Source organism: Erithacus rubecula (genome assembly GCF_903797595.1).
Source record: "Erithacus rubecula genome assembly, chromosome: 1".
NCBI lineage: Eukaryota > Metazoa > Chordata > Aves > Passeriformes > Muscicapidae > Erithacus > Erithacus rubecula.
The window spans coordinates 71,492,714-71,517,110 of NC_136658.1; the positions used below are offsets into that span (position 1 = coordinate 71,492,714).

The 24,397-nt window shown below is 43.9% G+C and overlaps 2 protein-coding genes across 2 annotated transcripts in view; one reads left to right on the forward strand and one right to left on the reverse strand.

Moving 5' to 3' along the window:
* The first annotated feature begins 548 nt into the window (after positions 1-548).
* On the forward strand, positions 549-14,145 carry STOML3 (stomatin like 3). The gene is made up of 7 exons (XM_079304185.1): positions 549-615; positions 3,252-3,355; positions 9,263-9,335; positions 10,525-10,607; positions 12,282-12,485; positions 13,311-13,445; positions 13,829-14,145. Exons 1-7 carry the CDS (start codon positions 564-566, stop codon positions 14,027-14,029), a joined length of 852 nt encoding a protein of 283 aa, XP_079160311.1. The 5' UTR covers positions 549-563; the 3' UTR covers positions 14,030-14,145.
* A 122-nt stretch (positions 14,146-14,267) lies between these two features.
* LOC306801196 (complement C4-A-like) overlaps positions 14,268-24,397 on the reverse strand; it is a 41,395-nt gene continuing 31,265 nt past the window's right edge. Inside the window, exons 34-42 of the mRNA XM_079303999.1 lie at positions 24,068-24,155; positions 23,418-23,492; positions 22,881-22,989; positions 21,817-21,906; positions 21,359-21,451; positions 20,618-20,701; positions 17,329-17,461; positions 15,154-16,169; positions 14,268-14,418 (exon numbers count right to left, since the gene is read on the reverse strand). Of these exons, the coding sequence (XP_079160125.1) occupies positions 16,031-16,169; positions 17,329-17,461; positions 20,618-20,701; positions 21,359-21,451; positions 21,817-21,906; positions 22,881-22,989; positions 23,418-23,492; positions 24,068-24,155 (811 nt within the window). The 3' untranslated portion in view covers positions 14,268-14,418; positions 15,154-16,030. The remainder of the gene's footprint in view (positions 14,419-15,153; positions 16,170-17,328; positions 17,462-20,617; positions 20,702-21,358; positions 21,452-21,816; positions 21,907-22,880; positions 22,990-23,417; positions 23,493-24,067; positions 24,156-24,397) is intronic.

The following is a 24,397-nucleotide window of genomic DNA, read 5'->3' on the forward strand; positions in this document are numbered from 1 at the left end:
GTTCCAGTGTTTGGGAACTCTTTTGGTTAAGTAAGTTTTTCCTCATATTTAATCTAAGCCTCTCAAACAGCTTGAGGCCATTTATTCTTATACTGTTCCTTGTTTCTGGATGGAAGAAACCAATCTTCCCTTTGCTACAACCTCCTTTCAGGCAGGTGTAGAGAGTGTTAAGATCTCCCCTGAGCCTCATTTTTTTCAGGCTGTACCTCAGCTGCTCCTCACAGGACTAACTTTATCTTCCTGTCTTGTTTGTGGGGTCTTTAATCTCTGATGGTGGATGCACAGAAATAATTTCCAGCTTGTATTTTGTGGGGGCTAAGACCAGCTGGACCAGGTACACCCCAGACAGAGGGCAGCCCAGAATACCATCCATCAGAGGCATAAGGCTTGGTGTTTGTAAACATCCTCTCCTCACCAGGGCAACTAACTCCCAGAAGACTGTCTTACAGGGGATTTCTTCTTCTCTCATCCTGCCTCCCTGTTCAGCATTTTGCACGAGCCCTGCAGTTTCAAGGTACACTGCTGTCTCATCTGTGAGGGGGTCAGAGCTTCCCTCCAAAGGGATGGATGCCCAGAGAGAGAGACCCAAGAAAATGAACACAGAACATCTAATTGGTAAGCCTTGCTTTGTGCGTGTGAGTGGGTTTTTTTTCAATAAAATTAAAAAGGAGCAGAACTAAGTACAAAAAATGTACATTTGACCTACATTGGATGTCTGACATAGACTGTAGGTGAAAGCTCAGAATCTGCCACTGTGAGTGACTCAGTAAGTTGCCTTATGCTGCCCTACCAGGATGCATCAGCATCTACCTTCACCAACATGGCCCCATGGATAAAAAAGACTGATTCAGCTATTGATACACTTCTGTATAGCGGGATGGGCTGGGGAGAGGAAAATAGGATCTAGCTGGGGAAGACAGAAGAATTTTTCAGCCCCTAGTGGAAAGCAGGAAGGTACATAGTGGTTAAAGAGGCTGAGTCTACTCCATATTTTTGGTGACCTTGGAGATTTTTGTCCACATTGAGTTTTTCATTTGCTTTCCAAGTGTGAAACCCGCATCATGAGTTTATCAAGTGTGTTTGTGATGTACCCTAAGGAGTGTATCAAGAAAAAATGAAGTGAATTTAATTCCAGCACTGTGGAGTTTTTCCACAACTGCTGAGTGATAAGCTCTCATATTTTGTGGTGCATTGCAGCTCCTGGTTGCTCTGGACTAAAGAGTCAAGTGAGATTTTTTGGTGGTTATTACTATAATAATCTATATACAGAGGGATGGCAGACCCAGGTCAATGATTCATGGGATTGTGACTGGTTCTTCACTATTGTTTTTTCCTAGAGTTTTTTATTTGTTGTATACTTTAATGGTTTGAAACTTTAGGGTAATCAGAGAAGATCTGTGGTGGTTTGGGGGATCTGGGAGTTTCATTCAAAGGCATATTTTCATTTCATATTTTCTGCTTTTCTAATTGTAACCTACATTATTAGCTGGCATCAGGATCACAAAACAGTTTTTGTGGAGAAGGATTCAATTGCGCTTTCTCAGATTTTGGATGCATGCTTTTTGCCCATGGTGCTTAGGGGTGGTATCTTGACCCCAACTCTTCTTAGCTTGACTATCAATCTGCTGAGTGCTGGCATTTTTTCCCATCTAATCCCCCTGTCTGTGGATTGTGTCATTCCCACCAAGCATCTTCAGAGTAGGCTCAGATGATGCTACAACCCAAAATTTCTTTTGAGGAGGTTCTTTATAACCAAAATTGTAACTGGAGAAAAGTATCTTCAGACTTTTTTTTTTTTTTTGTGAGCTGCTTTATGTGAAATTAATAGAGAGAGTAAATATGTTGAGTTCTGCTGAATAAAACATCCTTTTATGATTAATTTGCTCAGATTTCAGGTTAAGAACTATGAATGGTGCCTATTCTGTGACTTTTCTTGATCTCTTTCCACTGACTAAAAGACACTCAACTGCTCTTACTTTATGTACCTGTTGTAGCCTAACACACCACTAGTGTAACGTGAAGTACACTGTGTGGAGAACAGACAGCAGTGGAAGGGTTAAAGATTTTCATACTAAATCATAATAATAATATTTTAATACACATGGCCTTAAGGTGTGCACAGTAATTTGCTTAGGGAAGCTCCTCAAATCAATATTAACACTGATTGCAGAGTGCCAGGTGACAACTCATTAAACAACCAGGGATTTAAAACTGCTGTTTTTTGGGAAGGGTGAGGAGGAAAGCTGCACTCCCAGTGCACCAATTCTGTGCCCAGCTCTTGGGGGGACCTGAACCCAGGCCCTTCTGAATACAGAAGTGTTTACATGTGAGTGATTCCATCTGCATCAGGGGCTCAGAAGAGGAACGGGCTAAGCTGTGAGCAGGGGGGGCTGGATGTGACCCCAGGTGTGCAGCCACCACTGCAGCAGCACAGCCCAGCCTTGCACAAGGGCTGCAGGAGGGATGTGCTGTGTATCCTCCTTCCCTGGGTGATGGGAATGTTCTGGCAAACCTGTCACTCCTGCTCTGCTATTCTGCCAGCTTGTGTCTTACAGATCAAGGAGACATATGTTGGGTTTTTTTCTGACATAGTATAAATTGAATTGTTTCCTATTTATCATTTCTGTCTTGAAGTGAGTTTTATTTGGTGTCAGAAATTTCCAGTGCTGCCCTACACCTTTGATATGACTTACTACTGCTTTCCCTTCTGGCATTAAATTTCATTAGAATGAAATCTTGGGCTGAGATGAGCTGAACACACTGAGACAACTATTTAAAATGCATGGACACGCATTTTGACAAGCACTAATTTTGAAGTTTATGGTCCAGTGTATGGACTGGTCCATGCATATTCCTCAAAATGTTCATTGAAGAAAGCAGGAGTTCCCCTCATTTACCTTGTTACCTGTTTCACACAAACTAAACCCTTTGCCCCACCCACAGTTTCATACTCACAGTTACTCCACCCATTCATTTATTTCTTCTTCATGGCCCCCAGCTTTGGTAATATCTTCCATTTTCCTCTTTTTTCCTGTTGCAAAATGTGTTTTCTGAACTTTGTAAAACTTTCTGTGCAGAAGGGCCATGAAGTTGAATGTTTGATTGGGTCTTTTATGGCTTTGAGCAATGGCAGGGAGGAAGAGGGAGTGAGGTTTGTGGACTTTGTAGTCCCATATGATTGCACTGGGCTAGATGTACATCCCTGTGATAACTCCTCAATTTTGCATTCATTGCTCTTCTTCCTTATATAGCTGACAGGCAGGATGAAATTGGTGTCTGTGGCTGGATCCTGGTTTCCCTTTCATTCCTCCTGGTGCTTATTACCTTCCCTGTTTCCATCTGGGCATGTATTAAGGTAAGCTGGCAGGATCTGAGGCACATGAAGAATGCTCTATGATCACTGCTGTTACTTTTTGCTGAGTTAGTGTCCAAGTTTGGGACAAATTTTAGGAAAAAGACCTCCAAAGGGTCCCCTCCCCCCCTTACAATTCCTTCCTTCACCAAGCTCGGAAAGAATTTTCTTCAGGGGAAAGTGGAAAAAACTTTTTATTAACAAAATACAAAAGAAACACTTCCCAGCACAGACCCAGATTGAGATGAACTCGGCAGATCTTCGCCGGGAAGGGCAGCAGAGCTTCTTTGGCAGACTTCCAGAGGTGGTCTCCGAAGTTCAGATCCGTGTCCTCTGGAGCCGGTGCAAATCTTAGGGATGGGGGGGGGAAGGGAGAGGGGCAGTTTAGGCAGCCGGGGGGGGAAAAGCAGCTGAAGCAGCGGAGGGAAGGGGGGCAGGGGGGCAGCAGAAGCAGCGGCAAGCAGCAGCAGCAGAAGCAGCAGCAGAAGCAGCGGCAAAAAGCCCCAAAAGCCGAAAAACACCCGGCTAGATAAAACAGCCCGGGGGAGGGGCCGGCAGCTCCATGGTGGGGGGTAGGGAGAGGAGCTAGTCAAAACATAACCCATAACATTCCACCCCTTATCCCATATCGTGATCATTGACACACGATTGGGATACACACTTACTAAGCACAAACTTTCTCTGACTTGCTCAAAACCTTCAACACTTACACATCTCCTCCTTCTCACTTGCTCAGGCCTTTGTCACTTACACATTTCCTTCTATGCATAAAATCTGGCATACAATGGTAGTGGCACTCAACAATAATATTGTGTACAACTTTATCCTATAATCAGATCTCCCTGAGGTACACAGCAGGTTGTTCCATCCTTCTGCATAATCCACCAAGTACATCCTGGTCCTTGAGCAAAGGCAATCCCACGAATGGGTTTGCCTGTACTCGAGGCAGGATGAATCCATACTGTCTTTCCCAGCAACCCTCTAACATGGGCCACTGGGACTTTGTCTCCGTCTACTACATTAAGGCCTTCAGACTGGGCGGGACCTGCTCGGTTGGTGGAACCTCGAGTGTTGACTAACCAAGTGGCTTTTGCCAGGTGCTGCTCCCAGTTTTTTAGAGATCCCCCACCCAATGCCTTTAATGTGGTTTTCAACAATCCATTGTACCTCTCCACTTTACCTGCAGCTGGTGCATGGTAAGGGATATGGTACACCCACTCAATACCATGTTCCCTAGCCCAGGTGTTGACAAACTTATTTTTGAAATGAGTCCCATTGTCTGACTCAATTCTCTCAGGCGTACCATGCCTCCAAAGGACCTGCTTTTCCAGGCCCAAGATGGTGTTGCGAGCAGTGGCATGGGACACAGGGTAGGTCTCCAACCATCCAGTGGTGGCTTCTACCATGGTCAGCACATAACGTTTTCCCTGGCGGGTCTGAGGCAGTGTGATGTAATCAATCTGCCAGGCCTCCCCATACTTGTATTTGGACCACCGTCCACCATACCAGAGGGGTTTCACCCGCTTGGCCTGCTTGATGGCAGCGCAAGTGTCACAGTCATGAATGACTTGGGTAATGCTGTCCATGGTAAGATCCACCCCTCGGTCTCGTGCCCACTTATAGGTGGCATCCCTACCCTGATGGCCTGAGGCATCATGGGCCCATCGAGCCAGGAACAACTCTCCCTTATGTTCCCAATCTAAGTCTATCTTTGAGACCTCTATCTGTGCAGCCTGATCTACCTGCTCGTTGTGCCTGTGTTCTTCATTAGCCCGACTCTTGGGAACATGGGCATCCACATGACGGACTTTCACGGGGAGCTTCTCTACCCGAGTGGCAATGTCTTTCCACTCATCAGCAGCCCAGATTGGTTTTCCTCTACGTTGCCAGTCAGCCTTTTTCCACCTTTCCAGCCAACCCCACAGAGCATTGGCTACCATCCACGAATCAGTGTAAAGGTAGAGCTTTGGCCATTTCTCTCTCTCAGCAATGTCCAAGGCCAGCTGAACAGCTTTGAGTTCAGCAAGTTGACTCGATCCACCTTCTCCTTCGGTAGCTTGTGCAACCTGTCGTGTGGGGCTCCATACGGCAGCTTTCCACTTCCGGTTCATCCCCACAATGCGGCAGGAACCGTCGGTGAAAAGGGCGTAGCGTGTTTCATCTGCTGGCATTGGCTATGTCAATGGTGGCATACCACCTTGCTGCCTTGGACTCCAGCTCGTACTGGAGTTCCAGCATGTCCGGCATGGCAGCGCTCAGCGGTGGAGTCACTTCATTCAATGCCCGATAGTCCACAGTCAGTCTCCATTCCCCATCAGATTTACGCACAGGCCAAATGGGGCTGTTGAAGGGTGAGTGGGTTTTACTAATCACCCCTTGGCTCTCCAGCTCTCGGATCATCTTATGAATAGGAATCACAGTATCTCGAGTTGTTCTGTACTGCCGGCGGTGCACTATTGAAGTGGCAATTGGTACTCGTTGTTCTTCTCCCTGCAGAAGTCCTACTGTAATTGGATTCTCAGATAGTCCAGGCAAGGTGTTCAATTGTCGAATATGCTCTGCCATCACAGTTGCAATTCCAAATGCCCATCTTAGTCCTTTTGGGTCCTTAAAATACCCACTCCGAAGGTAGTCTATGCCCAAAATACATGGGGCCTCTGGACCAGTCACAATAAGATGTTTCTTCCAATCCTTTCCAGTTAAACTCACTTCCGCTTCCACCAGGGTGAAGTCCTGCGATCCACCTGTCACACCAGCAATTGAAACAGATTCTGCTCCCATGTGTCTTGATGGAAGTATCGTACACTGTGCACCTGTATCCACTAAAGCTTTATATTTCCGTGGTTTCGAAGTGCCAGGCCATCGAATCCACACAGTCCAAAAAACACGATTTTCCCTCGCCTCACCCTGGCTAGAGGCAGGGCCCCTCTAAGCCTGTTTCTCCTTCTTTTCTGGGGCATACATCTTAGAAGTTCCCTCAAGAGGATCAGACGTCATTATCAGTATCACGTTCAGCACTTTGGCTGCGAGAGACAGGAGCGGCTTTCCTTCTGGTGGAACTTCCTCTTTCAATCTTTCTTTCCTTCAAATCCCGCGCTCGTTTTGCCAGAGCAGCCGTAGGCTTCCCATCCCATCTTCTCATGTTCTCTCCAGAATCTCGCAAGAAAAACCACAATTCAGCTCGGGGAGTGTACCTCCTCTCCCAACTGGGGGAACGTCTGCGTTGGGTACCAGGGTCTCTAATCTGTACAGCTGAAATTTGGAGGAGGTCCTCCTTAATCTCCTCCCTGAGTTTCCGATGATTTTTCTCTATTTTATCTTCTAAGTTTTGCAAGCGTGTTTCCACAGCTGCAATTCTAGCATGAGTCGGGCCATGTACTGCATCCGCATATGCACGAAGCTTCTTTGCCATATCGAGTACTGTCTCATACACCTCATCTCTCTTCATTATCGCTAGGGCAGACGCATATTCAGGTGGCCCAAGCCGCACAAGTTTTCTCCACATCACCGGTGTACATGGTACCAGGTCTGGATTTCTAGTTGTTACGTCATCTGAAAAAATAATTTCTGCTACTGCCATTTCCCTGAGGCGTTGGACCCCCTGCTCTATGGTTTTCCATCGGGTCTGCTGCACATATAAGTCACAGAGATATCTTTGTGCCACGCTATCCAGGACCCGTGCCCAAAGGCTTTGAGGGTTAGCTCCCCTCATCACACCTTGGTCGATAACAGGATCATGAGACAGAGACCCCAAATGTCTCGCCTCAGAGCCATCCAAAACCGTGGCCTCCCCTGCTGCATCCCAGAGACGAACCAGCCAGCTAATAATAGATTCATCAGGTCTCCGGGTGTAATCTTTTCTTAAACCACGAAGATCCTTCAGGGAAAGGGATTCATTATTAGTCTCTGCTCTTCCATTACTTGTTTTAACTTCTGATTTTACATCAGGAGGTGTTGAAGGTCCCTCTCCAGCATCATCATCATCATCATCTTCCACTAGCCTATCAGTCTTCTTGGTGCATTTCCCACTTCTCGTACTAGTAGCCACAGCCATTGGTTGGGGCTTGTTCTCCAGTTTAGTTGCTGGGTTTTGGCCTAGGGGGTTGGCTGCAACTTGAGTCACTGGGATAGGGGATAATTTATCTCCCTGTTCCCTCTCCTCTGTCTCCTGCTCTATAGTACCTAGCAGGGTGCGATATGCATGTGCCAGGGCCCAGCTCACTGCAATAATCCTTTTCTCTTTAGAACCATCCTGACACTTCCCCTTTAAGTACCTTGCAACCTCAATCGGATTTTGAATCTGTTCTGATGGGAATTCCCAAATTATGGGGTCAGAAAACTCCTTTAAAATCTGGCCCATTTTCTCCCATTTGCCATTCCACTCAAGATTCCTCCTGCCCAGCTTGACTCCCAAATCAGGAGTCCTCCCAGCCCCTTTAGAAATCTCGGCCTTAATTTTGTATAAACTGCAAATGGTGCAACAAAGACTTAACAAATTAACTGCCAAAAAGATAATGTCCTTAATATTCAGGGAGGTCTGAATATTTTCTAATACAGATGTAACTAATTCAGAGGAGAGGAAAGGAAATAAAGGCAGAAAATCCTCTTTTCCTGCTTCTCCTCTAAGAAATAACACAAGCCATGATTTATATATTCCTGAAGCCGATTCTAACATTCTTATAAATCTCTTATATGCCATTATCACCAAGCCTAGCCCGATGAGTATTTTGGTTAATACCCCTTTAATACAAAAACTTCGTATTAAAGAGAGCACCGGAGCTATCTCTGGATAGGTAAACAAGCCCAACTACCACAACGGTATTAACACTTCAAAGAAACTTAATAACCACCCATACAGGCAGGCTCCCACAACAAAAGACATTCTGGATTCAATAGACATACCAATACCAACAGTTGCAAACAAAATATTATTAGAATAAAGTTTTTTCCACTTTTCTGGTTTCCCCGTACGGGCCACCAAATTAATTTGTCCAAGTATGGGACAAATTTTAGGAAAAAGACCTCCAAAGGGTCCCCTCCCCCCCTTACAATTCCTTCCTTCACCAAGCTCGGAAAGAATTTTCTTCAGGGGAAAGTGGAAAAAACTTTTTATTAACAAAATACAAAAGAAACACTTCCCAGCACAGACCCAGATTGAGATGAACTCGGCAGATCTTCGCCGGGAAGGGCAGCAGAGCTTCTTTGGCAGACTTCCAGAGGTGGTCTCCGAAGTTCAGATCCGTGTCCTCTGGAGCCGGTGCAAATCTTAGGGATGGGGGGGGGAAGGGAGAGGGGCAGTTTAGGCAGCCGGGGGGGGAAAAGCAGCTGAAGCAGCGGAGGGAAGGGGGGCAGGGGGGCAGCAGAAGCAGCGGCAAGCAGCAGCAGCAGAAGCAGCAGCAGAAGCAGCGGCAAAAAGCCCCAAAAGCCGAAAAACACCCGGCTAGATAAAACAGCCCGGGGGAGGGGCCGGCAGCTCCATGGTGGGGGGTAGGGAGAGGAGCTAGTCAAAACATAACCCATAACAGTTAGTTATGACAAAGCACCTCACATTCACATTTTGGGAATCATAAGGGTTTGTGGCAAAGATGTGCTCTGGAAACGAGATCCACACAGGTTCTTTCACAAATGTTCTGTATTGCCACAACTTCTTCACTTAATTTCTTCCAGTCTCAACATTCATCATCTGTTAAACTTCCACTTTATCTGTTGAATGCCAGGCCAAGGACAGGGGCTGAGTTTTTCCAGCAAGCCATGAGTCAAGTAGAAGATGTGGAGAAAATTATTTGCAGTTTTGTTCCTTCCTATATTATTTGCTCTTTCTTCAGATTTAATATGGGTACCAAAGATTAAAGGATCAGGGGGTGAGAATATAATCAGTTGTAAAATTCTAAATTTAAAATGTTTTCCTAGGTTGTCAGAGAATATGAACGTGCTGTTGTATTTCGTCTGGGACGTATACTGTCTAAGAAAGCAAAGGGACCAGGTGAATACATGCAGTTTTACTCTGTTAAAGTCCTCTGGTTTTGTTTATGTTATCAATGCACTCAGACCACATAGGGAATTGCAGAGGTTCCATGAAGTCCTTCTTCATAGCATAGAGGGGTATGAGAAGGTCCCCTCTACTGCAGATCCTTTACCTGCAGATTTACTTTCACTTTTCTGAAGAGAAGACAGAGCCACCCTCCTGTCCTAGCACAGAGGTTTGAGTACCTTGATACCAGGTATGAATTTGCTGTTGGGTAGTTTGGGCCACAGAAGGATGAGTTAATGCTACAGACACTGTCAGGGACTGCAGGGAGGTTTAAATGCAGTGCTCATATCTGTTCTTCTTTCAACAACTGTGGCCTCTCTCCCTGCACCTCACTGCCAACGCAGCTTGTTCCTCCCTGCTCCTCTGCTCTGGAAATGGTAAATGTGCCAGGGCAGGGACACTCAGCAGCTACACTGAGTCTGCTGCAGTCCCCCAGGACCAGCTTACAAATCACAAACCAAACCCAGCTACACGAGGAGTTTGCATTGGTGCAGTTACCAGCTCTGGGCAATGAAATGGGCAAACTGGAAGCTGAAATAACAGGAAAAAGTCCTTTTCAGGTACTGTCCTTCCTCTTGAATAGTAGTCACTGGGTCCAAAGAGCAGCTAGGCCAGGGCCAGGGCTCTTCTGTGTGACTCTGGACGCCGAAACAACATTCTAAGATTACAATAGAAGATTAGTAGTTTTGTCCAGTCTCCCTCTCCAGTGAAGGATTTCACTCCTTCACAGGATTTGTCACATCCTGGGACAATGTTCATCATGTGGTGCAGGAATCTGGGCCTGGGTGATGTCTGTCCTGAGGACACATATATGGCTTGTGATTAAAAAGGGTAAAATTAAAGGCATGGGAGGAATTTCTGCCAAAAGTCTGATGGCAGACTTCAGACAAGAGCTTCAAGCTGCCCATTTCCAGACCAGAGTCCTACGTCATTAAGCTCTAATGAGCTCACATTATTTGCAGATAATTGCACTTCCCTCTGTTATTTGACAATGTAAAACACCACTGTTGTCATATCTTGTAAGCAGAAAGGACAACTGCAGTGATAAGGCAGGGTGTTATTCCCCATCCTCGTTAATTTTCTCTAGAATACCTGGACTTCAGTTTTAGAAGTGTTTCATCTAATAATTTTTATTTTTCAGGATTGATCCTTGTCCTTCCATGTACAGATACATTTATCAAGGTTGATCTTAGGACAGTTACCTGTAAGATTCCTCCACAAGAGGTAAATTCTCTAGCAACCATCTAAGACAGAAACAAAAGATGGAGCAGATTCATGGCACAATCAAAAACAGTACACGTTTTGTAATTTTGCCATGCTGAGCTACCATATGGAATTTAGCTTATTTGCTGTATCTTCTGGATTTCAAGCTGCTCAGAAAACAACTTCTTGCCCAAAGAAGTTGTGGGTGCCCCATCCCTGGAAGTGTTCAAAGCCAGGTTGGAAGGGACTCTGAGGAACCCAGTCAAGGGGAAGGTGTGCCTGCCCGTGGGAGGTTGGTGGGAACTTTAAGGGCCCTTCCAACACAAACCATTCTGTGATTCTTCTAGTCAAAATCATTGGATACATCATTGCAGGTCAAGGTGGTGTTCAGAACTGTGATTTCAAAACTAAGGGAAGAGAGTGACAAGTGTGAATGAGAGACAGGGAGGACAAGAGAGGTGCAAGCTACAAAACTCCCAGTTGTAAATTAAAGTCCTAATAAAATTGGATCTGACAAGGAACTTACCATTCAAAAAAGCCTTCTACATGTGTCTGAAATGGCAAATTACCCATGGGTAACAAATTAACAAATTTCATTAAATGAACAGGAATTAGCAGGCAAGCTTCCACAAAACTCAGGTCAGAATGGATGGAGGAAACAAGATACACCAAAGCAGGGTACATCTTCAGGCATTTTATTGGCAAATTTTGACTGAAAAATTTAATCTGAAGAATCAATTGTTGAACAATCATGTTCTGATTAAGTTTTGTTTCTGTGTGGCCTCAGTCCTATGGCAGAACAATTCTTCAATTTAAGGAGCTGGCACTGCTGTCCCCTTCTTTAAACAAAGAGCAGAGGGAGAAGAGGCAGCTCAAAAAATTTTTGGGCCCCCAGAATTTCCTACTGTGTTCCCCAGGAGATGTTTTTTTTTTTGACTATTATTTTTCTGTAAGCAGAAAGAGACTTTTCTCAGAGTACAGGGTGCAGGGGTGTGTGGTGTGAAACAAAAATTGGCTCCCCCAAAATGTGAGGCTGGAAGGAAGATGGTTGCAGAGCTTGCCTTGTATAAGGCCTAGCAGCTTTTGGCCAGGCTTCTGCAGCAGTTGGCAGGGGTTTTGGGAAGCACTTGCAGGCAAAACATGTTGAGGAGGAAAGTGATAGTGGAGCATCATCAGTTTTCCACAGAGGCCTTCTGAGGCACAGAGAGCTTGTCTGGCAAAGATGATAACTCTGCTATAAATGCTTAAATATTTCTTTCAGTTTCTCCTCACAATTTCTTGCACTTTTTATTTTTGATTTAATTTGTTGGAATTTCTTACTAGTACACTGTTTAGGGGAAGTAGCACAGATCTTCCAAGCTGCATGAAATGTATGAACTCATTAATGGACCTTTCTACAAGAAAGGAATAAGATAGCCATCATTTATTGTTGCAAAAGGAATGAGTTCAAAATATGAGATTCACTAACTGTTGAAGCAGTTATCTGGAGGGTATGTAAAGCATTTTTCCGTGGTTGAAACTTTGTTGATGCTGGACAGCTCTCTTGGAAGAATGACAAAGAAATCAAACGAAATTATTAGTTTCTTTGAATTATCAGTGGCTTTTACTCACTAAGGATTGAAAAAATATTCCCCTTTCTAGGCAAAGGAAGTGTTGTTGGCCCTTTCTGTGACTGTGTGTGTTTCTCAAGCGCAGATCCTCACGGGAGATGCTGTCAGTGCCCAGGTGGACGGCGTGGTGCGCTACAGGATCCACAGCCCTGTCAGTGCCGTCGCCAATGTCACTGATGTCCACTCTGCTACCTTGCTCCTGGCACAGACAACCCTCAGAAACATTCTGGGTACACAGAGCTTGGCTCAGCTGCTGGCAGGCCGTGAGGAGATTGCACATAGTATCCAGGTAAACCTGGCACTCAAAATTCACAGGCATGGAGATGTTTTCTGAACAGTAGCAAATTAGAAATAATCTTTCTTTCTTCAACTAAATCTTCCTTTATGGTTTCTTTTCAATTATACATCTCATTGCTTAGAGTAAGAAAGAGTTATTCTAAAGGTATTTCCCAGGCTCTTGTAGCAGATTTATCTCTATCAAAAAGAAATTAATATTCTGAAACTATCCAGTGACTTAAATAAATCAGCTTAGCCTTTGCACAGAGGCAGCTGCAAACACGGAGAAAGAGGTCTGGGAAACTCTGTCTTGAGCAGACCCTTGATTGAGGCAAGACTTGTATCTCCTGTCATTACAGCTAAGAGTACAAAATGGAGTTTTTGTGTGCTTTAAAATGCCAGGAGAGTGGCAGTGGGCAGGGCCAGGGCCATGGTGGTGGTGTGGATTGCAGGAGTGCCCAGGAGCTGAGCACAGATGAGTCTGCCAGTGCTGCAGGGCTGTCTTGTGTCTCACCCATACCTTGTTGTGCTGTTTAAGGAAGTTGCTGTAGTATTTCTTTGTAAAAGAGAGTTTAGTAAGTGCCCACCTAAGAATAGGAAGGGGCTCATAATTTCAGAAGCAGAAGAGCAGCCCCACAGGAGACACTGGTGTTGACCAGCAAGTGTTTGGTGAGACTGTGGTACCCACTGTGCACACACCATGCTGGGTGCTGGTGCCCCTGCAGCATCCCTCTGTCTGCTGTGCAGGTTTGCCCTGTCCTTCTGTCCAAACAGGGTACACCACATGGCCTTCTCTCTGCCAGCACTGTGCTCTTCCTGGCGTGTTCTTTGTCCCCAGGCTGCCCTGGACAGTGCCACGGAGCAGTGGGGAGTCAAAGTGGCTCGTGTGGAGATCAAAGACATTCGGATCCCCGTGGCCATGCAGAGGGCAATGGCAGCTGAGGCAGAGGCTGCTCGAGAGACAAAGGCTAAGGTGAGACCCAGGACAGTGTCCACATCCAGGTTTTCATTTCCTTGTCACAGAACCACAGGATTGTTTAGGATGGATAAGACCTCTCAGATCAAAAAGTAAAACCCTTAAACCCCAACCTACCAAGTCCACCACTATACCATGTACCTAAGCACCACATCTGCATACCCTTTAAATGACCACCAGGGTTTGTGACCCCACCACTTCCCTGGGCATCCTCTTCCAATGCTTGACAACCTAATTTTTTCCTAATATCCAATGTGAACTTCCCCTGGGGCAACTGGTTCCAGAAATCCAAGCTAGTTTGTTTTCCTCTCCTTATAAAGCTGGATTTTCACCACTATGGGCAGCACTTCCATGCCATTTCCATTTCTGTTCCTTTGCAGGTTGTGGCAGCTGAAGGAGAAAGGAATGCTTCCAAAGCTCTCCAGAAGGCCTCCATGGTGCTGACTGAGTCTCCAGCAGGTCTGCCACTGCGTTACCTGCAAACTTTAACAGCTGTGGCAGCACAGAATAATTCCACCATTGTCTTCCCTCTCCCAATGAATATGTTTGGGAGTTTGGGCAAGAAAAGTACTGGGGCATAGAGACTGTTCTATGGTAGCTCCTAGGCCAGAGATATTTAAAGGTTTTCCTAGGAAGCAGGGGAGTCCCAATTGGCAGAGATAAAGTAGAAGAATGTTTGGGTCCTCTCTCCCCAAAATAAAATAAGTTTAATAATCACACACAGCTCTCACATTGAGGCTGCATTTGCAAAGTTCAGACACTAAGCGGTTCCAGCTTAGATTCACCTGCAAATAAAATGGTAGAAAATATGTAAATGTATGTTAGATGTAATATAAAATTTTAATGATGCTTTCACCACACTTTACAGAGTCTTGAGTGTTGCAATTATTTGGTGATTTGTCTGCTAGGCAACAACCTCTGAGCTGTTGATGTACTCCACACAGCAGAAGGGTCAGACATTGGTATTTAACTCAAGACCCGTTGTTGGGGGTTGAGTTTTTTTTTTTCTGTTACTGTGTCAATTGTAAGAATTTTTCCCATTATCATGCCAATGGAGCTGGCCGGGTTACACCCAGGGTCCCTGATGGGTCCAGACAAAAGGGGTGGGTGGGGACGGCCCCCGGAGGGGCCTCTGAGGCTTCCGGGAGGGCACTCGCGTTTCCGGCGAGCCGGGAGGAGGACGCCTGGGATCGTTCAGCCACGCGGCCGAGCACAGCAGAGCCAGACCCTCTGCGATCACCTGCCCTGCATCTGCCCCGTTTCCAGCCTCCTGCCTCTGCGGACACAGCTGATCCCCCGGACACACACGGTGAGCGAGGAGCCGCCGCCCTCGGTGAGGGTGAGCCCGTTCCCGCCCGAGACCGGCGTGGCCGCTGCTGCCCCTCCCCCCTCCCTCCTGCCTTCGTTCCCGTCTGCCCTCTGGCAAATCCGGGCTCTGGACTAAGCACAGAGACAGCGTGCTTGCATCTAAAGGGACTGACACCGAGTTATCTATTTCGTTCTGTTAGCAATTTTAACTGTTACTGTTTTTTGTTTGTATAGTTAGATATATTAGTAAAAGAGCGGTTATTCCCACCCCCCCTTATCTCTGCCTCAGAGTCCTTGATTCCAACAATCATAATACTTGGGGGAGGGGAGTGGAACCAAAGTCTCTATTCCAAAGGGAAACTTCTGCCCTTACTGGCAGACACCTGTCCTTTCAAACCAGGACACCCGTGGAGTGGAAAGGAAGGATTTGGCTCTTAACCTTAGAGGTGATTCTTTTATAAATACTGGCAGAATTACTGGATAATGGGTATGTCAGTGGAACAGCCTATTCTTTATCTTATATTAATAGAAATTAGTACTTGCTTTACTGACCTCAGCTGTATTTTTCCATATCACTGATTTTTATGTAAGATGTGTAGTAAAGAGAATTCATGACCAGGCATTACAATCACATTTCATACATGTGAAAGCTGGGGCAAACCTCGAGGTCCTCTGAGCTACCAGCCTAACAAGCCTGTGGAAAACTCCTGAGTCCAGCACAGGACATGCTCAGTGTACCACTTCTAGTTCCAGCTTTAAAAATGGAATCCAGCCCTGGGGTCAGTAGGACCCAAAATTACAACCAGAAACCAGCTGATGTGTTGAAGCATGAGTGTTGGCATCTCTTCTCTTTCAGCAGCAGGTAAGCCCATGTGTGCCTAGTCTTCTTTTAGACCCATAAAAATGTCTTTGTCTTTTTAAAATAATCTTTTTCTTGCCCAGGACTGCAGGAATTAATCAGGAATGCACAATGTGTTTTTCTTTGACTCTGCAAGATAATTGCACTGTTGTATAATAGCTCAAGGAGACAGCAACTCCTGCTCTGTCTTCCCCAGTGGCAGGTACAATAAACACAATAACTAGCAGAGGAACTGCATTTTTGTTGTGTTACCACACACACACATCCACAACAGGATACCCCAATCAGCAAAACAGCAATGGAAGCGGCCCTGCAATGTTTCAGGTGCCACTGGGATGCACAGGTTTTGCAGGAAGAATTCTGGCAGAAGGCAAGCTGCAGTCCCACAGAGAGATGTGGGGGTCAGAGCCATGGCTCAGACGAGGCACAGGCTGTCAGAGGTGCTCAGGAAGTCCCGCAGGTGAGCACAGCTCTGCCGGCGCACGGTGCTGCGGCACTCGCTGTTCTCTGGAATTTTCTCCACCCAGGCTTGTGCATCGAGTAAGTACTGCATCCTGAGTGAAGATGGGACAGGTAAAGATGGTTAGTCATCATTCCTGACATGGATTTATGGGAAAGTATAATCCCAGAGCTGCTGCATCCCTCCACAGAGGCATCTCTGAAATCAAGAGTTACGCTAGCCAATAAACTTGTCTGAAACTTGCTTTCACCAGCAGGTGAACTGAGCAGTGAGCAAAGTCTGGGAGGTGGCAGTGCCAAGCTGGGACAGACCTGGCTGTACTTGTGTTTTGAGTATTTCAGGTAAGCCAGGGCTAAGTTTCTGTTAGAGTTTCCAGAATAACACAAAAGGCCCAAGTGCAAACCAGTGGGACAGTGAGGGGAAATTTAGTTCCAGCAGAGCATCCCAAAATATTTCCTAATTTTCTGCCATGAGAAGCCGTGTAACTTCCAGTATTTCATATCTGAACATCTTCTTGGAAAAAGTGTTGAAGATTAAACCTCTACTGGGATACCCCAGTCTCTATCAGGCTTCTTTTGAAGCAGGTCACTGATCTAGGCACTCACTTTGGTGTCATATAGAGATGGGAATGGGACTTTTTAATGTTTAGGGAGTGGTGCTCACAGCCTGATGGAAATGTCCTCCCTAGAAACTTCTAGTGGCATTACCTTTCTCCAGTTCTGTGCAGGGAAATGGAACATTTAAGATGTCTTCCTCCCTGAATATTTCATAGTGTCATACTAAATTCCTACTTAGATAAATTCCCTTTTTTCATTGAAGTGTTACAGTGACAAATGAGAAGAATAAGCTATTCACATGCATGATGTAACAGCAACCTTGGGAGCTGCTCTTAGTCATGGTCCCACACATTTCTTCTGCAAACACAGGAGTTGTTTAAGGCATCTGCAGTAGGCAGACAGGGTAGCTTTTCCCATTCTCCTTTTCTAGCTGTGAGTGGGAACCAGGGCAAGATTTGATTCTGAGAAGTCTGGGAACCACAGATCCATGATAGATTTGGGTGGCTCAGCTCTTGCCCATAGCTCCCCTTTCTCCTATGGAGTAAAACACTTCATATTTTAGTAGCGGAATCAGTCTCTGAGAATTTGGTGCTGCCTTTACTTTCTGGAGATATCCTAAAAGATTGAGTATGCTCTGACTAATGGTCCATGACAGCAGCTGCAGCTGCTGCTGCCCAGACACCATTTTGCACTTACCTGTTGTTGCAATCAACTGTTTGTCCATCTTTCCCCATGAGGAGGTAGCGTTTGCCAGGGACAATGTTCAACTTGCACATGGAGCGCGACAGGAACTGCCGGTGCTCACTCACTTGGATGCTTTCATCTCCAGCTGTGGGACAAGGAGAGAAAGCCCCATGAGCTGACTGTCTTGGCCTTAGCAGTAATTATTGAAGGAGGGGTTTTCCTACAGACTTTAGGATCTTTCAGACCTTATGGAGTTTGCTTAAATCTCAGAGACTGGAGGAAAAGCCAAGGGAAATAGAAAATGTGCTATTTCAGAATGTTCAGGTTCAGGGTAGTCTTAAAGCTAGCAAACTAAATTCAAACATTTTGAGGCTCAACAATACAGCAGACAGTATTAAAATCTCATTTCCCTTAGTACACATGACCTGAACTTTACTGATGCAGCCTTTATGCTATTCCCTCTGAATCTGATACACAGGATAATCTCCTGGTGATCTCCATGTTTAAGTAACTTAGAAAATTCTGGTCTGGACCCTGGCCCAAAAATTTATTTGTTCAGAATTGCACTGCCCACTATAGAAGTGGGCAACCAGGGCAGAGGAGGTGGCTGCTCAGACAGTGCAATGACATGAGAGCTGAGAAAATGCTTATTCATCAAACCAACCTCAGGTCATGAGGACACCATGTTGTACAGTTTACAAAGTCCATTTGAAAAAAAAAAAACAAATAACAGCAATATTCTGATTTCTTAGTATCTCACTATGATTTGAAAATTCCTGTACAAAGTCAATATTAAACCAGTTTAAATTACAGGTAAATTACACCACAGTCTTTTTATCAGTTAGCAGAATCTTGTGCATCATCTGTTCTAATATAGAATATTATGTTAAGTAAGAAATAGAAGTATGGAAAGACTAGTCATCAAAATCTTAAAAATAGAATAAACAACAGAGGTAGAATATCATAACATTAATTTAATTTCAGAGAATTTGACATAGACTGCTAATTTGTGAAACCCAGCTTTAAGAACCTTATCAATCACCTAGTTAAAATCACATCCATTTAATACTTTACTTTTACATCTGCATTTTAGAGAGAATATAAGTCCTGTAGGTTTTCTCATATAACCTTTTTGCTGTTCCTATACTACATGGTATCTTGAATATTTATTTTGTTCATGGAATGCAGAGATCCATTAGAACTACTTGAGAAAATTATAATGTTATGCCTCATTTGGCTTAAATTACCAAGGTGTTTCTCGGTTCACATGCTTCACAAATGGCCCAATATAATTCAGACAGTGGGATCATAAACATTTGAGTTATTACCTTAAGTGGTTATTATGTAATTTTCAATTTTAAATGTCCAATTAAAAAAAAAGTTTAAATTTAATGTTTCAAAGCATCCAAGCAGAATTTAAGGAAAACAAGTTACTTCAAGTTTTAGAATCTGTTATGGGAAATACTGTTTAAAAAAGCAGGGAGGGGGGAGAAGAGGGAAAAAAAATATTCTGTGCTACTTTGTATGGCTTATATTGCTCCCCTAAAGGACTTCTGAAGGACTCATAGGACAGCAGAAATATTAGCCATTCAGAACATATACACTAATTCCTCAATAACCAAATTAATCTGAGAAGCACACACCTGCAAAATTCTTTTTTGCTGACTCTCAAACACAAATAAGTGTTTCCATCTGTCTTCTGAACCAACCCTTTACTTCAGAGATTGTTAAGAAAATAATAACAGGGTTCAGAGAATGAGATTTTATCTTACTAATTCTCATCTGAACTTGTTGATGGCAACAGAGTCCAATCTCACTCAAAAGAGCTACAGAGAATACAAGAGATAACTACACTACTTCAGTCACAGGCTGATTTGGGTGCAACACCTAGCTTTTCTTCATTCTCATATGGCTTCATGCCTCCTGCCAGCCTTTCCCAAGCCTATTGAAAGCTTCCTGATGCTCAGAAGCTGCATGTGACTGTATAAGCAAACAAACAAAAAAAAAAAAATTATCAAGTATGTGGGAATGCAAGACATCTTTTCCCTTCAGCTTCACATTCTCTCAGCTACCAAAAACCCAAAATCTTTGCAGTGCTTTCTTGTAAATTGTGAGTACAAATGCATTTGGACTCAGAGCCCTAAAGCTTTTAAATCCTGTAGATATACTTAAGAGATTAATAAAACTTTCCATCAGGATGCCATAATCTCATATAGTCAGTATTTTGGCCACTAGCTACATTATCATTTCCCTCCATGTGGAAAGCCCTGGGTGTGTTAGATGCTCTCTCTGGACTCAGGAAGAATGGACCTTATTTTTCTACAGGAACTGAACACTGGGCACAGATCACGAATTGTGTGCCATGAAGACTGTGTGACATTGCCAGGCTGAGATTGCTGGAGTGAGTTAATTATTCTGCTCCAGAGAGGGGAGATTTCAAAACCTTTGAAGTTCCTTTTTAAAGACAATCTCTGCTGCCAAACTCAAAACTGGGATACCACATGACACCATGGCAGCTGAAGTCTGATATGTCATCTGACAGCTTCCCCAGAAATTACTGTGAAGAGTATCAGTGCTGTCTGATACTGCTGATTAAGTTCACATGGGGGCAGCTGGGGACAGCAGGCCTCCAAAAGGACATTGTCTACGAGCTGTGCAAACCTTTACACTGCACCTAACAACAAAGAAGCCTCTCTGTTTCTTTAGCAGAGTTATTAAACTGAAGTTTGAGAAGTTTTCATGTCTTCATTCACCTCAGGCAAGTCTCTGTGGACAACTCTTAGCCTGTTCCACAAGGATTGCAGTTACTTAACAACTAGTTGAGTAATTAGCACTTCAAATCTTCATTTAGTATCAGAACAGAGGCCAGTGGATATGTCCACACGAGAAAAAATAAGGATCTGTCAACAGTCTAGAAAATGAAACAATTGATGCAAAAGACATAATATCCACTCTATGCATATTTTTGAAGGGTTTAACTTAGACTAGCTCCAGTTTGTAACCATGGACTCAATGAGTCTGAATGTGTCTTGTGGTTTATTTTCATCTGAAATGACTGAAGCTCGTGTGCTCTGGGATTGCACAATGTGAGCCAAAACCTACCCCAGGGCTGAACTGAACAGTGAGGCAGCTGCACCAAACAAGCCTTGCAATAAATAAATCTCCTTGAAAGGCTACTGCAGTAATATATCTGACCCTACTTTTCCATGGCAGAAGGCATCTGCATGGCTCATGCCGGCTAACATTTAGTCAGCCTAGTTTTCCTAGGAGAATGAAAGGAGTCAAACATTTTGATACTTACATGCTTTAAGGATTTTGTGGATTTTGGCCTCATAGTAATCAAAAACATTCTTCTTTGTACTGTTGAGGATCTCCACCTCATATGCTGCAACACACAACAACTCTATTACGGCAGATGGCAACTTGAAATTGCATCCAAAGACTGAATAGTAGGTGTGCTTTTATCAAGTGTCTGGACAGAGAATGGTGTACCATCTACTCACAAACCATGGAATTATTTATCAAGAAACTCTAGATTTTTCTTTGTATTTTTTCAAGGAAGCTCCTCTGTGATTAGGTTTTCACTCTTTTTCCTGTCCTTCTGTTAGCAGTGGTGCCCAAACAGTTTTCCTTCAACTGTTTATCCAACTTTGTATCCAAAGAAGGGGCCAGAAAGGCAAATTAATGAAGGGGAAATAGTAATCTAGCTCTGCAGAAGGAGCTACTGAATTATGGCATGCCATGGAAACCCTATTATTTGTTTACATTCTGTAATATGAGGGATTGTGGTACTGCACCATGGGTTTTTTCTAAACCCCATAACATAATGTCCATCCCTCCTTCTCCCAGCATCCTGCTGCATCTTTCCAAGGTGCTTACTTCCCACTTTACTGCCCTGATGGCTACAACTGCACATTTATTTCTCCTCAGCCACATACAGAAACCCTACTCAATTCAGGGGAGGTCAGAGCACATTAAACTACAAATTTATACTCATTAAAATGAATGATGCTGAAATCAACAGTTGTGTTTCATGCCTTACCATAATCTGCAGTAGGTTGATAGCAGGCAAAACTAACACGTGTGGTTTGTGTTAATGCTTTATTGAAAGTTGATTTTTGTTTTGGGCAGGGACCTGGAGGGAAGAGAATAAGTGATACACTCCTATAGGCATGGATATGTAGATAAATGTAGTTTACACATTCATATTCACACAACAGTATAACAGAGAATAAAATGGCAGAAAAATTTTCTTGGTGTGTAGTAAAGGGTTTTTACATACACATGCACATATGTATATATATTGCATCTAGCTATCAAAAGATTCTGGGTATCTTAGAAAAAAAACTGATTTGATACTGAACATCCTAGAGGATGGATGTGTCCTGTATTACACATTAGGATAATTCTAATGGTCCTTTCTAGGCTTGACAATTCCCATGTAAATAGTTCTTAGAAGTAACTACCTTCTTTTAGAGCAGCCTATGGGTCATTGCTTACCTTCTGCACACTGGCAGACATCGGCGTGGCACAGCTTGGAGAGCAGGGCACTGTGCTTGGGAGCACTGTAGAACACACTGCACCTCCTGTCTGTGGGCAAGGAACAAAGCAGCTTGTGGGAGAGCTCAGCTGGAAAAGCCTGTACAGCACAGCACAAACTACCCTGGCAGCCCAGCTTTTCCCTTGTCTAGAGAAAGCAGAGCACTGAGGAACATCAGCAGTTCCCAAAGACCTACATCTTAGGCACCTGGAGCACAGCATTTCCTTTCAGCTGAACAACAGTTTGAGATAATTTTTGTTCAGTTGCATAATTTGATAATTTTTGTTTGGGCATTTTGTTGTTGTTGTTTTGGGTTTTTTTTTCTTTATTTTCGTTTGGTTTTTTAAGTTGTACTCTTCCCTCCCTGCATTCCCACCCCACCCCTCTTGTTATGTTCCCTCTGGAAATTCTGCATCTTAAAAGCCTCTATAGATCACAGAACAGCAGTGAGCACTGCACTGTTTCAGAAGAGGATAGGATCAACCAACAGTAAGTGGTTTAAACCCAGTGTAAACTGTCTTGGATCCTTTCATTAAGGCAAAGTAGAGTTTTGACCTAATTTTCAAATATTGTTTGCATAACTTCAGCAGATGGGGATGATTTGCATTTAACCTTTCTTTGAATGAGGAACAAGACTTCTTTCCCTGGCAAACACATTACAAAAGTCAAGCCTCTAAGATTGCATATTTTAGATGCATAAAGATACAGCCTGACAAAACAATGTCAGTGAAATATGCTTAAAAGCAACGTGAGAAACAGGAACTCAGGAAATCTCATTTAAAAATCCATGAATGTAAAAGTTCATATTTTCAGTCCATTTGCAATACTGGACCATTCCTGAGAAGATTTCTGTTTAGATGATCTGAAGTAACTGGAAGATAGTTATGCAATGTTTGTTATTTTAACTCTCAACAAAATTACACGGTTTCATACACTGCATCAAAATCAACTTTCTGTAGACTGCAGGAATATTTTGAGAGTCTCTCTCTCAAGAGAGTTATGTATCATTTTTCTGTGCCCTTACCAGGGTTGTAAAAATCATAAAGGATGGCATTTGCTGGCTGAACCAAGCCCATGGGGTTGATTTGCTTTGCCCCAAATGATATACAATCTGGGTCCGGTCCACTTGGGAGCTGGAGGGAAAAAGAAAAACAGTTTTAATGAGAAAACTAACTCTCTTCTCAGTCAATTCCTCAATGTTTGTGCCTGTACTAGTTGCTGAACACTTATTCTGATGGCATAGCTGAGTTAGTACTGATATCTGCTTTGTCTGTAGAGGTGAAGCAATTCAAGTGGGTGTAGGGTGGAGTCATTATCCAAAATATTGAGAAATATACAGAGAATAGAGGTCCTTAAGTTTACATTTGTTTGTCACTATATGGATCTGTTCATCCCTTCTGTTCATCCCTTCCTCTGTTCTTTCCACTGAGCTGTTCAATAATAATAAATGATAAAAATTACAGAAAGGTAATGGAGAGTGAAAAATACAATGATCAGATTTTTAAAAAGCCTGTATGCTGTCTGAAATGGCAAGGATTAGAAAATCATTGAGTGTGCTTACCTCACCAAAGTAGAGCAAAACCTTCCCTTCCTTGTATTCAAAGTGCTGAATGTACCTGTCTGAAGCTGTCACCAGCTGCAGAAAAGCAAAGAAACAAACAAATCAGAACAAATCCCTGGCAGAGGAAGGAACACCTTTACTGCCACCTTCCACATTCTAGTTTGCTTTGTTCAGCCCTTCCTCCTTAAAGGAGACAGTTCCTGAGCAAACCTCCCTCAACCAAGCAGGCTCCAGAACCCCAGACTCTGTGGCCACATTTTCAGAGCACTGTGCCCCATCTCCTTGTCACTGTGCCCTGCCACCAACCACCACTGAAAGTTTGCTTGCCTTCTGCTCTGCCAGCACAGGATGCACTGTCCTGGTGTGCCACAGGGCAGCAGCATCTGGTCAGGAGAGGTACATCACTGCCTTGCTGAGCCTCACCTAATTTCTTTTACAAGGGACTAAGAAATCTGAACTCTGCTCACCACAAGCTTTGCATTTCTTGTATATATTCAGCAATTTTTTTATTAGAATGAGAATAGGGAAAATCTGTCTAACTGAACAAAACCTGTTTTCCCTTGTTCTTGTACAGATTTTTGGAAAGATTTTGAAAGAAAAATTGTCTAAAAGGTTCTATAAAAGACTGCATAGAAAAGAGTGTTTTTTACCTGTTCGAGTTCCTTCGTGTCAGGCTCCAGCCCACTCAGCAGAGTTAGATCAACCAGGGACATCTTTGGTACTTTGGGACCTGTGGACCTTTATAAGGGAGATGGTCAGCAGTGAACACCTGCACTGAACAGCCAGGCTGCTTTGAAGAGTCTGGCTTTCCAGGCCTGCTAAAGCTGTAGCAAATAATTCCATTCCATTTAACTTTCCTAAGTGGATTTTAATTTGAATATTAACCGCGTAATTCATTAAGAGTCATGAGGTAAAATGAGTCATCTATACTAGACAAATGCTCATCCAAAATCCAGGTGCCTGAGCTTTACATATAGGTT